The sequence below is a fragment of the Cyrtonyx montezumae genome, unplaced genomic scaffold (assembly GCF_038088225.1).
Source record: "Cyrtonyx montezumae isolate F1298 unplaced genomic scaffold, pur_monq_1.0 scaffold_0, whole genome shotgun sequence".
In the NCBI taxonomy this organism is placed as follows: domain Eukaryota; kingdom Metazoa; phylum Chordata; class Aves; order Galliformes; family Odontophoridae; genus Cyrtonyx; species Cyrtonyx montezumae.
The window spans coordinates 50,718,264-50,731,699 of record NW_027071824.1 but is presented as its reverse complement, the minus strand read 5'-3'; the positions used below and the strand labels follow the sequence as shown (position 1 = coordinate 50,731,699).

The 13,436-nt window shown below is 37.4% G+C and overlaps 1 protein-coding gene across 2 annotated transcripts; it reads right to left on the bottom strand.

Annotated features, from left to right (window-relative positions):
- Window positions 1-1,534: 1,534 nt before the first annotated feature.
- Window positions 1,535-13,436, bottom strand: TUBE1 (tubulin epsilon 1). Of its 2 annotated transcripts, XM_065734961.1 has the most exons (12): window positions 13,363-13,436; window positions 13,218-13,291; window positions 11,996-12,048; window positions 8,651-8,708; window positions 7,988-8,103; window positions 6,859-6,980; window positions 5,530-5,717; window positions 4,584-4,759; window positions 3,757-3,897; window positions 3,155-3,295; window positions 2,191-2,365; window positions 1,535-1,693 (listed from the first exon to the last, which is right to left on the bottom strand). In XM_065734961.1, exons 1-12 carry the CDS (start codon window positions 13,385-13,387, stop codon window positions 1,535-1,537), a joined length of 1,428 nt encoding a protein of 475 aa, XP_065591033.1. In that variant the 5' UTR covers window positions 13,388-13,436. The 2 variants fall into 2 exon arrangements, with proteins under 2 accessions (XP_065591033.1, XP_065591041.1); XM_065734969.1 differs by lacking the exons at window positions 8,651-8,708; window positions 13,218-13,291; window positions 13,363-13,436 and having other exon boundaries at window positions 11,996-12,050.

Genomic DNA, 13,436 nt, shown 5'->3' with positions numbered 1-13,436 from the left:
GAATATTCATTTTAAAAAACACAACTGAGAAATGCAAGTATGAACGCATCCTTTTAAACTGTATGTGGAAATACATTCTCAAGAATTATGTATATAACACTTCCATCAAAAGAAAAACTTTTGGTAATTCAAGAAAACGCAGTGAGACAGCTTGGTAACCTACTGTCACACCTTGTTCAACAAGACAAATACATCTAGATTCATAGATGCTGTGACTTATCTATAAAAAAAAAAAGACCAAAATCACATTACCCTGTAATATGTCATCTATTATTCACAATTCTCAAACTAACAATTTTCTACTATGCATCTTCAAAGGCAAAAGACATGAATGCTGCTTCAAACATGATAAATTAATTTTAAGACCTAACTGCTTTTTGCAGCAGATAATCCTTCTGTACTCCTGTGAATATAAACCATGTAAAGGAACACATAAGATGACATCTACAGATAAAAGAACTACAAAATTTGAAGGAAACGCCTATTCACAATACTTTCTTAAAAACACTCTCAACAAATAGTATGACAAGCTCTTATTGACTATTTCTGGGCTCATACACTGAAAGCTGTGCCTAGTTATACACCCCCTCAAACTCTGCTAGAAGGACTTAAATCTTCAGATCACTGTATTGGCCCACTCTGATTTGTAACAGTTCACCAGTCTTTGTGTTCTAAGACACTCAAGGTTGGTAAGTAAACAGGAAATAGCTGTACATTCTGCAAAAGTTCTTAAAATAATGTAATATAAAAATATACTTACCTTGGTAAATGTAAGTATTAAAACATCTATTTTACTTGCAGTCTTTAAACATATAAACTTTGTTCTCCAAAACAGTCTTTATTGTAAGTGCGTTTTTCACTCAGAGGTATAACTATATTGTCTCATTATCGAGTGCAATTCAGCATTTATATACGTGAATCATTAAAATAACATGTTAATTAATACTCATAATAAAGAAATCTAATTTGGGCAAACTCACTGAAATTGGCAACTTTGGTGGCAGCTGAGAATGCTCTGTCAGCTCAGTACGACAATAAAGTGAAAAACTTTTAAATTATGAACGTAGCTTAGAGCATTCCAAAATGACTGCTCATCTGCAAGGTTTGAGAAACAAGTTCCATTAAAAGGGTTGCTTTCATCTCTGAAGAGCACGCAGCTTTTCTTCTCTTCATCATTTAGAAAAAAATGAAAAAAAATTAGCAACACTGATCCTTCTTTGAACCAAGGCTTGCTTTTAGTTCACCGTAAGCTCAACATCTGGGAAAAGCACTACCTTTTGGCTGCTACAACTTCTCTTTCTTCTCTTTGCAGCACATGGTACATCAATTTACTCTACAATATGGAAGTGTTACTGGTATTCACCATAATTAGGTGTGTTCTAATCTTTCCCACAGGCTGGGCCTGTCACTTCATGTGACGCTTCTCAGAGAGCTGAGGAAGCAGTTGTCCCAGTCTTACTTTAGAACGACAATAGGTAGGCACTCTGCAATTCATTTGGGTTCACTGAAGTAGTTAGATGCTTGGGGATCTTCTTTACACAGCTATCTTCAATCTTGATGCGTCTGCTCTAAGCCCACCTTTTGTGGCATCCAGTTCGTTATACTCTTCTATTAGGTCAGACAAGGACGATACGGCTTCAGAAAAACAGCCCTGCTCCATCCCATCTACTTGCAGATAATGGTGAAGATGAGCCTATGAGAATAATGAATGCAGTGTTATTCTCTTTACTGGCATATAACGTAATCAGTTTCCTTCACCAAGTATTATTTGGCCTGCACTGATGAGGGGAGTAGAACTGCGTAAAGTAGATCTGAAGACGTGCCTTGGCAACCTTTGCCTACATACTTAACAACTTCAGTAACTTAGTAATCACAGTTGGTATTACTGATTTCTTACACATGAATCTTCTCATATGCTGTCTTTGGTACACCTCAACATCTGTTAGGCACATCTGTTGGACACTGGCTCACTGCTGAAGAAAGTAAATATACTGCCTGGTAGGTATGGGTTAATAAGGGATTCACTCTTGTTAAGCAGCAGCTGTTGGAATGATTCCCTGATAGATAACACAGTTAAAAACCCTGGGATATTACTTTTAAGCAGTCCTGTGATTCTAAGATTTGTTTCCTTGTAATGCAAGATGCTAATCATTTGTGGCTCTGAACGATGTATTTATGACAGAGCCATACCTTTTTCTTGTAGAGTTTCATGAATCTGTCTTTGAGTTCCATAAAAGTTGGTTTCACACAGGTGTTGTTTGCTAAAGCGAGAAGGGAGTGGGAATGGCCCACGGGAGGTACCGAACACAAACTAGTTTTCCAGCCTTCCTGATTCCATGAGACAAAGTGCAGGTTAGGCTTCAACCTGTGATACAAAAGTGTACATTTACCTATGGAATATAAAGAGCACAAAGGCAGAGTTTCCTTTGCTAACAGTCTTAAAAGGTTAATATTGAAGCTTTCACAACTAAGTAAACCAGTCAGAATTAGCATTTTTAACAAGGCATTTTGGACCTCAGATTGAAACGGCACATTTAAAATTTACATGGTAAGCACTGATTTCATTTTGTTAGTTTAATGTATTAGGGTTGAAAAGTAAAGTTACAAGCATGTACGTCTATAAAAGTAACTGCAAGCACTCAGATTTATGAGGGGTAGATTAATACTGTGTGGAGATGAGACTACCTGATATAGGTAAAATTATTTTGATTCTCAGAACTTTTCCCCACGCACCTATCTGCCTGTAAACTCCATTCAGTACTCTGTTCCACCTTTCTTGCTGCAGCCACATAGATCACAATAGCATAAAAGGTAGGAACAGTGTGAGCAATAGCAAAGAACCTGTTCTTTCAAAATCTCATAGTAGCAGGAGACCTCTGGAAGGCCAGCCTTTACTCTCTTTTACATTTTTAAGAATGGGAAGAGGAAAACAGGCACATCTAGTCAGCTTCTTTTATTTGTAAATCGAAGAATGCTGTGACTTACTCTACCTTGTTATGAAAGCAATTTACATCTCCTTCCTTTCTTCAATTAAGAAAAAAAAACAAACAGATTTGGTACTGAAATTCCTCAGATGAAGAACAGAGAATTTCCTGGACAACTGAAAAATACTGATATGAAAAATAGCATGATTACTTTGTGTGCTATTACAAACCTTTCAATGTTTCTGCGAAGGTCTGAGACCTGCACGTTCCCTCGAACAAGAAGCGCACAAGCAAGGTAGAGGCTATGCTTTGGATCAGCTTGAATTAACTGATGATCTCTACTAAAAGCATCTGAAAACATCTGATCCAACCTAGGTGAAGATAAAAACAGTTATCTAGTCTATTAAAGCAGGCTACAGAAGTTCTTCAAAATGCCTTTCAGGGTTTAATATTTCCAGAAACCTTGGAAATAAAGGTATATGTGGTCCAAGATTTAATGTAACAGCAAAAAGATTCAAACCAATCAAATAACTTAATGGTGCAGGTTCCAGTTATCATCTAGAAATGCACTGCTCCCAGCAGAATTATTTACCAACAGGCATAGCAAAAACATATTAAGTTTGCTGGCTCAACCATTAAAAAAAGAACAGGGACAAAAGGTGTTCTTCAAATCAAGAAGGATGAATTTGAAAATACTGCAGGCTTTTAAACCCTTTAGGACTTCTGCCTTAGTTTTGCTATAGAATTCTTTTTTCTTTTTTTAATGGAAACTATGGAAGAATCAGAAATTAAGCTTCAATTGTAAAATTCCACAATGAAATTTTCTTCTTGCCTTCTAGAAGGTATATTAACATCAGCCAGTGTATACAGAGGTGTCAGGCTTGAAACCAAGTAATGAAGTCGAGGAAATGGAACCAAATTCATACTGATTTCATTAAGATCCATGTTAAGGGAACCGTCGAACCTAGCAGAGCTGAGAAGTTAAGAGATGTTACAAAATAGTTACAAACTAAGAAAATTACCTTTATAATGTAAACATTCATTAAACATATATTTCAACTATTCCCTGCAATAAAACAGTAAAACAATACTTCAAGAGATTGTTTATCTATAATTATTAAACTTCTACATTTGGCAGTAACAATGCTATTACTATTTCTTCACACTTTTCATTGTAGAACAATTTATCATCAAAAATGAGACCTTAATGTTCCTGGCTGTAGTCCTTAGCATTCTTTTGTAGCATGCAGACATAGCAGCTTGATACCAGTTTAAATAAGTAGGCTAGTATCTAATAAATCTCATTCAACTTAGCAGCCCTTACAAGCTGTTCAGACCACTGCTTTGGAAATACTTTTTCACCAAGAATTTCTTACAGCAATAGACAGTTTAGGAACAACAACAGTCAAATGATATTTATATAATAATAAAATTGGCATGGAAATCCTAATCTCCCAGGGCAGTATTAAGCCTACCTCAATTCTAAGACTATCACAGCTAGAGCAACACCCCTGCAGTATGAATACTTTTAAACACTTCAAATTTTCATTAGTTTAAGAACTAATTCTTAAAAAGAAGAAACCGATGTCATACTGAAAGCAATAGTGAGCACAAACTGCCTCTAGCAATACTGTACAGAGAAGTAATCTGTAACTTTACCTCGTCAGGTTCAGCAGCAAGTTGGCTACAATATTGTTCATTGCATCAAATGGCTTCTCCTGCACAGTTTTTGTAGTGCCTGCACTTGATGTTAGCAAGCTGTTTTGCCTCACAGTTGACCCTAACTTCCCAGAATTGGTCATCTGATGAATTTTATTAACTATATCAAACAGAGACTTTGAAAGGAAGAAGAACACAAAAAAAAAAAACCAAACAAGAAAAAGCATTCAAGTAGTCCACAGAACTTTCAAATCCCATACTCTTGCTTTTTTCATTTCAGTTAATCTTAAAGAAAAAAACTAAGATATGGTAACAGCAGTTCAAACATTACAGCTTTGATACCCATATAGTCGACTTCTGACCAGTTCCAACTGGCTGAAGTGTTCCTGAATGTACATTCCCTATTTGCCACAAATGTACACAGCTCGACTCAGAAATTTTACTTTTGATAAATTATTCAAAATCTTAATCTTTTAAAAAGTGTATTTAAAACTCTCATAATTCCTGAGAAAGCAAAAACATTCTGTAAGTATATTTTACTTTCTCTTGCTTCTGTTTGTGTGGTCAGGTATGTTTATGACATGGTATCAGTAAAGAGTAGAGCCAAGTCAGTTGGAATTTGAAGTGATGAGTTGTTTCCTTTGTAGCACTTAAACAATACTATACACAAACTGGTGCTAAAAGAATATGACTCAGCCTCAGAAAGCAGGAGTATCTCACTATTTACCTTGAAATAAGACAGAAAGAAAATTCACTCCAGGCTACTTTGCAGGTGGAAGCAAAGTATAGAGCATTTTCTAAATGATTACTTCACAAGTCTGCAAGTTACTTAGGAGCTCAATTATGATTAAAAAGAAGATGCTTTTTAAGACTTGGCACTCAAATCAATGCACAGAGATGTACAACCTAATAAGAAAGAAACTGACAGAAATATGTTATTTCTTACTTCATTCTCTATTGGTAGCACACAGTCTGCATGCTCGTTAAGCTCCTTCATAGCCAGAACACTGTTATATGGAGAAGTAATAACATCATCTTCACCAGAGGGATAAACTGAAGTAACAAATCTATACACTTCTGGGAATTCATCCTCAAGCAAATTTAGTACAAAAGTTCCAAGACCAGATCCTGTCCCTAAAAATAATTAGGAAGGAAAATGGAATGAAAGAAGGCAAAAATCCAAGTTCTTACAGGCATTAAAGTTGCGTGCGTTGGAAACATACCATTTCTCAATTTTGTATACATTACAGTATTTTGAAGACAGCGGGGGCTATCTGGATAGAAACTAAAGAAGAAAGCTTCTTCCAAGGTAAGAAAATAACTAAATGATATTTCTCATACTTTCCTAGACAAAATGAAGTGAATAGTCTCAAAGATACATGCAAACCAAAAAGTCGTAATACGCAACCAGACTTTACCTGACCTTTCTTGGCATTTAAAAACCTTTAAACTGAATTTTGAAATAAAATATTTTGTTTGGGTTGGTTCAAATTTTTTTAAACAATTATTTAAATTTACTTTTTTTTTGAGGATTTTTTATAAGGTTCCTCTTAATAAAGAACAACCCCTTTACCCCAGTGCAAACACCTTTTTTCCTCATTAGCATTAAGCACGTAGCATTCAGTTCAAATCAGAGAAGTAGATTTTTTTTCTGTCATGTACAGGTAACATTCCCAGCAGTAGACAATTTCATCTATGGACAACACAGCAATTTTCAGAAATAATGGAAATTTCCTCACAAATTAAGCAATTGACCTCATGTTTCTGGGAGAGCAATGCTCAGTGGCAATACAGAAATGATGCAACTGTCACCTGAAGGGATCTGAACTGTTCACCTGAAGGGAAATTAGAAATGAAACAAAACAAAAACAATAAAACATTAAAAGAAAGCTAAGCAATATCAGAAGTCTCCTTCAAAACCTTTCTGAAAACACTTTCTCCAGAATTAAAAGCTTGACTGCAGCAATGATGTCACTGTTTTGAGGCAACTGTTCCTTCTGATCAGTATTACTCAGCTTTTTCTTGCATTTGCCACCTATCTTGATCCATCCACTGTCTTTCCTTGTCTTTAAAATTTAAGCTGTGCTTCTCCTCTAGGTAACACTAAAGTAAGTTTGCGATTCAGGTTCCTCAAACAAGTCCACTCAACTGTGTTATCGCATTCTGCATTCTTCATGATGTAGATTACTACAGCAGTCTTTTCTCAAGATTTAGGTTTTTATTTTTATTTACCTGTGGCAGATGCAATCATACTAACAATGAAAAGTATACTTACCACCTCCCATAGAATGAATTATAAAAAAGCACTGCAGACAGTCACAATGTTCTGCAGTCTTCCTCAGTTTTTCCACAATGTTTTCCCGATACTGACAGCCATACACCTTGTAACCTACAGCCCTGAAGATAAGGAAAGAAAAAAAAAAAAAAAACCTTCAAAATCTTCCAGTTTTTATTTTATTTAACTCCCTCTGTTGAATGTTCTGTAATGTACTGCTTAATAATTCTGAGTCCAGAGCTGGATGTAACCCCTAACTCGTCATAGTTGCAAAACTGTGACTACATTGCAGAAACATGGGAGCTGAGATGTGGATTTAAATTTGAAAATGCAAGCACCAATAAATTCACAGCTTCGAAGCCTGCATTATCATTTTACACCAGTAAGGAAATAAAACCCCATGCTGAATGATCAAATTTTAACTATGAACTGAAAGTTACACCTGATAACAGTGAGGACATCCTTGTATACAAGCATACTGATATTCATTAGACTTCTATGTGAGTGATTTGCTACCAGAGATAAAGAAACCAAATAGATAATTTTCAGCACACTTGCCTGCTGTTACGTGGTGAGTGCTACTCCCTGTATAGTACTCTCCTTCAGTATATTTGCTAATCGTTTGATTCCCAGCCCGTATGGTACTGAATATTACCAGAGATGCAGCACCATCTTGGTGAAAATTTGAAATTTATTATGCTAATCAATCTTTTCATGAATTTCTCTTTTTGGTAATGTCATTTATTTGCACTAAGCCAGCATCCATGACACTTAAAAATCTGGACTATCATGTATCTCATTTCCATGCTAGGTGCACAGTCCCAAACTAGATTATGGCTTTTAAAGAGAAATGGAAACAGCTGAATACTAAAGAAACAAAAGTATAAACCATGTTTTTCTGAAATAAATCACCAAGAAGAAACAATAAAAACAAAAAATAGACAAAATGATTTATCAGCAGAATTATCTTTCTGTAAAATGGTATTCAAAGCCCTCCTCCAGGCAACAGCAACCCCAAAGTTCACTGGTAATATGCTGCAGCTCCCCAGGTGCAGCAAAACGAATCAGAATGCTACTGTTATCATTTCCCTTTTCAAATGCCATCCAATTGCTCTGAAGAGGATCTCACCAGTTGTTTCCGGAACCAGAAACATCTGTGATAAGCTGCTTGCTATCAAACACATCTCTCAATGGTCCCTGCAGAATTTCATTTACCACACCCTCCTCCATATCGATCAACAGTGCCTGTGAAAAAGGAAAGTGTGGAAATTCAGTCAGTAAGCAAGCCACTCTTTGAAATTATCACACACAAAAAAGGAAAAACATCTACAACACTAAAGGTATGTTGTTTCTACTGTGCTTCAGAGAGACTTGTTTTTACCAGTTCTTGCAAACCCACCTGCAAAGTTCACCTCGACTGCTTTGCTATCTAATCAATAGCACACCATTTCAATTACTCACTATTAACATTTTAAAAATACTTTTCCCCACTTTTCCCAAAGGAATAAAAGCAGGTATGTTTCAGGTTTTGTTCCTTCTTAATCACTTAAACAGAAGAGACTCAAAAAACCTACATCCTTTATGATTTTCAAAATAAACACTTGGTACTGTCTGCAATCATTTCACTCAAATTGTACTTTAAACAAGCAAAACTCCCCTGAACCGTAAAGTTATTATTAGTAATGTTGCTATTCAGAGTACTTAAAAACATAAAAAAAACAAAACAGGAAAATCCCTATGCAGTCAGACAAATATGTGGTATAAAAAGAACAGCCTTCATTAATTGCCTTACTCGTGCTTTTAAAGAACAGATTTTTCCTTTGTAAATATCAGGACCATCACCAGCTCTTCTGGAAAAACAAAAAACAACATTATTCCAAGTTTACAACCATAAAAGAAAATAAGGCAATATATATTGGAATATTAATTCCCTCCTTAATCTTTAGTGTTCAGAGTACTGTTACAATATAAACAAACACCCTGCTACAATGTACCTCCTATTTTCCCCAAAGAATGCAGTTACAGAATGCAATCTCAATGAGAAATATCTTAAGCAGAACTTCAGGAGGATGAAAAAGGTAAGCACTCTCCCATACAGCCTCTGCTCTAACTCTACAAGCATTGCCAAAACTGAAAGCAATACCCTTTTTCCTAGCATGTGGTACATCTAAATCATACACTGCACCAAATAACTGCTAGATTTTTCAGTGGGGGAAGCACAGCACTGTTCTTTTGCCATATTTCAATGCAAGAAAGCAGTACAACTGCACTAGCACAGCACTGTGCTTGGCTTATTTTGCCACTAAGATTTACTAGCTCAGAAATCACGCTGCGCTGATGCAGCTTCATCAGTCATTTTTCCAGGACTGGTTGCACTGAACCAGCCCAGAGGGCTGTGAATTGTGTAAAATCATTTTTTCCCATAACAAATGCTGATGCTTTGCACTCAGAGGATGAGATGTTCTATTCTGGTCCAATCGGATTCAAGACTAGTTTTTTTTAACAAAAGGAAAAAGAAAAGAATATTGGAAGATGGCTCAATCCACCTAGTTTAGGGGCCAATCTACTTAAGTTGAAACAAACCAAAGTATCTCTTACACAACATTAAATAGCAATCATGTTCTAAAACATCATCGGAAGCACCAGATGTTTTGACCACGCTCACTCCCATCACAAACAAGTGTAAAAGGAAGGATGGGCCTGTGCTGGATTCCCCCGCAAGCTCCTCTGCTCTCACTCAAAGCAGCTTTCCAAATACTTCTACTTATCAGATCACAAACCACAGCAGCCTACAGGACTCACACTGATTACTCCAGCCTATGCATTTCCCTGTTAGAGTCCACAGCCAATTAAGTTTTATTTCTCTTCAGGGACTAACAAAACCTGGAGAGAAAACAAACAACAACACAAAAACCACCCACCTTTCTCTCTCTCTTACTGGTCTTTGTGGTCTTTCATGACTGCCTGTAATTTCTGTTGCTGAAAAAAATCCCTGCATTCCTTACAGTCCTCTGGCTTATCTAAGATACGCTTTTCTGCATATAAAGTCATACATTTTTTATTGAGCTCATCCTATAAACTACCAGATCTTGCTGCTTGAATAAAATATGCATGATCTTTGGAGTAAGGCATCTTCTATATTTAATATTGTTTGGGTACCTAAATTTATCATAAGAAAGCTCAAACATGAAAACTGTTACACAATTAGCCCATTAGTACACTTTGTTGCCACACACATTCACTATATATCTGGGTAATTATTTTGCTTGACCTAAGATGCTTCTAATAGCTACCAGTACACAGCCAACTTGATGAAGGTAAAGTACTTTGCTTCTCAGTCCACTGCAGCAAGCCAACCTTCTGGCCATTGCTGACACAAATACAGAAGGCTTTCAAGTGTTCTCTTTGCTGAATGTTCTGATGTCTGGTTTCTAGAAAATTAATACCAGCAGCAGCCTCTACAGTAGAAGGTATGTGTTCTTGCAGCACACGAGAGATGGCTGGTACAAGTGGAAAGCAGAACTTTCCATCTTCAAAGAGGCCCATGTGGGGCACCTGTAAGAGGGATCATGCTGATGAACTCTTTCAGATTGAACCAATAAGCTTTTAAACTAAAAAAAAAAAACACCCCTTTACAACATATGCCAGTAGTTCCAGTTGCCAGCAGTGATTTATATTCCCTGGTGGGAAAGGAAAAGGAAGGAGAGAAATTGTAATACAGTGACTGAAGTGTGAAAAGTGATTTCAGATACCAATTAAGTGCCAATTCTATCCAAAATGAAAATACAATTTTTACGTGAAAAATAAACAAATAAAACTTTCTTTCCATTGTGCAGTTCACTGGCAACCAAAATATCTTCCTACTGTAGTTGACAGCAGAGTGTGGATGCTCAGATTCCTTGTTATTTTAGTCCTAGAGTAAAATCCTCTGTAGACAGGTCACGAATCAGAGAACTGACACAAATCCACTTCCAATCCTATGCCATTTAATAAGCATTAGTAAAAAAGAAAAACCTCTGTCTAGATCTGCCAGTGTTTTTATGGACTTTCCTTGCAAGATGATTCAACCTAGATTAATTATTCAGAAAGATGGCACAACATAGCACAGAAGATGTGCTACACTGTCATTTTTCTAACATGGGGTTTTACACCTGCAGTGACACTGAAGGCGAGGTATTTCTTTTTGATAAACTAAATCAAAACTCACAGCACCAAAAAACCAAAGCATTGCTACCTGCCACAGAGTTTGAAATTTTTTTCCTTAAGTTATAGTTAATGCTACTATCAAAAGTGGAAACTGTTTCCAAAGTAAAAGGAATAGCTCCTATAAAAGATGAAATCTCATAGGGAAATCTTCCTTGAGAACTACAGGACTCAATGAGGTAAGTCCTTCCCCTTTACAGTGAAATGCTTACACTGCAGTCAACCTGCTGAAAGTTCTGTGGTTCCATCTGGCACATACAAAAACACACATTGTTTACATCTAGATTTTCTGGATTAAAGAAAGGAAATGCTAAGACTTCCTAAGAAAAGAACTGAGATAAAAAAAATGCCATTTTAGTTAAAATGGCACACTGTACTTTTGCTGCGTGATGGAAGGAAACAAAGGCTGGTCAAATGCTTTTTAACTAATTAGAATGCAACAATAATACCTAGGTGTCCAACTGTTCCATGCAAACTTGAAGGGTTTTTGTAACTGGACAGATACAATGAAATGCTCCTAAGGTATGAAACTTAAATCACAGCCACCACTCTGTACAGCATATTACAGATAAAAAGGCAGATAAACAGATTTAAAAATTGAATGACCTTATACATAATTCCATTTACATGTCTTCAGTGAATGTTGCTAAGTTAGTATTCAGAAAGCTTGCAGTTTGATCTGACTGGTAACAGCAAAAGCTACCAGATATTGACTGTCCTTTTTTTTTTTATGTGAGAAAAGTAAAACCAAACACTTCCACCACCAAAAGGATAGTAGGTTGAGAAGAAGACAAAAAAGCAGAATCTTTTTCTAGTGCAAACTATATCTAGTGTGAAAAAAAAAAAGGAGTTTCAATTTAGGTTAAAAGGAGATGCTAGAACTGTTGATCTGCTGTGTTAAACCCACGCAGAGTTTCATGATAAGAAGACTTACCTTGTATCCACATTCCTAAAGAAACTACTCAGTGCTTCATCATAAATTCCTTTCTGGAAATAAACAATTTGAGATAAGATGATACGTCATAAGTACTCAGTACTTTTTCATAGAATAACTTAGGTTACAGTGAACTTCTGGAAGTCACCAAACTTCCCACTCTCCAAACAGGATGAACACTTATGTCCTACCCAGACAGCTCCAGACAGCATTAAAAAGAAAATTTCATAGAACCCAAGAGTACCCTGAATTGGAAGAGATTCTCAGGGACCATTGAGTCCAACTCCTGGCTCCACACAGGACCACCTAATATTCAAGTCTATTTTCAGGAGCTCAGTACCACGGCCACTGCCCTGTAGAGTGTGCCAGTGCCTGATTACTCTCTGGTGAAGAACCTCTTCCTGATTATCTGACCTGAACCACTCCTGTTGCAGTTCTGAATTTCACTCAAGTATCACTGGATATTACGAACTGCAACCAGCAATCTTTTCTGTTTTTCAGCAGAGGATTAAACAAATACTTTTATTTCATTTCTAAACATTTAGGATTTTACTGAAGATCCCAGTGAAACTATTAAATCACAGAGCTGCTGCTTAGGTAGTTCAACTTATCAGCAACATGACACAGAGATGATGCTCTGTGGAAGTAGACAGCTGCGCTGGTGATTTCTGAACTCCCTGCTGAGGGCTGCCGTACAAATCACCTACCCCAGCATTAAGGTATTTTTCAAATTAATACACTACCATGTTTTTTTTCCTTTCAATTTCTAGAGTCTTGAAGACATGATGACACAGTTTGGATCTCTGCAACTAAGAGACTCTCAGTGCACACAGGAACTCCACCTGTTGCCTTCTTACAGCTACTTCAGTAAAAGGCACTGAGGACTGCGCAGTATCACCTCTGTTAATTGAAGGCGTTTACTAGGAACCAGTATCTTTATAGTCATAGCAACAAGGATGCATTTTTGTTGAAAGCACTTATTGTAATCCTGTGCCCTCTTTACAGCTGTGCACCACACATGGGGCAGGAATGAGGGGGGCTGCTTCGTTTGCTGTACCGCCAGGGACACAGGAGGTGAGGTAATAGCCCTGCGTTAACCTCTCGTGGTACCGAAGGCCTTCAGGGCCAGATTGGAGCTGGCAAGAACGCATGGATGCTCGTGTTGGCAGCGCAGCGGCGTTACTTTGGTTACACAGGCACAGGGCAAGGGCAGCAGCGTTACCTTATTGACGGCCGCGTGCTCCCGCAACGCCAGGTCCCAGAAGCGGCAGCCCACCTGGTTCCCGCACTGACCCACTGCGAAAAGAGACAGAGCTCAGACAGGGCGGGGGGCAGCGAGAAGACTTCCACAGCTCGGAGCCCCTTACCCTGCACCACCACCGACTGTGTCATGACGACAACGGTACACGACCGCCTCCAAGCCCGACCGCTTTGCAGTCCG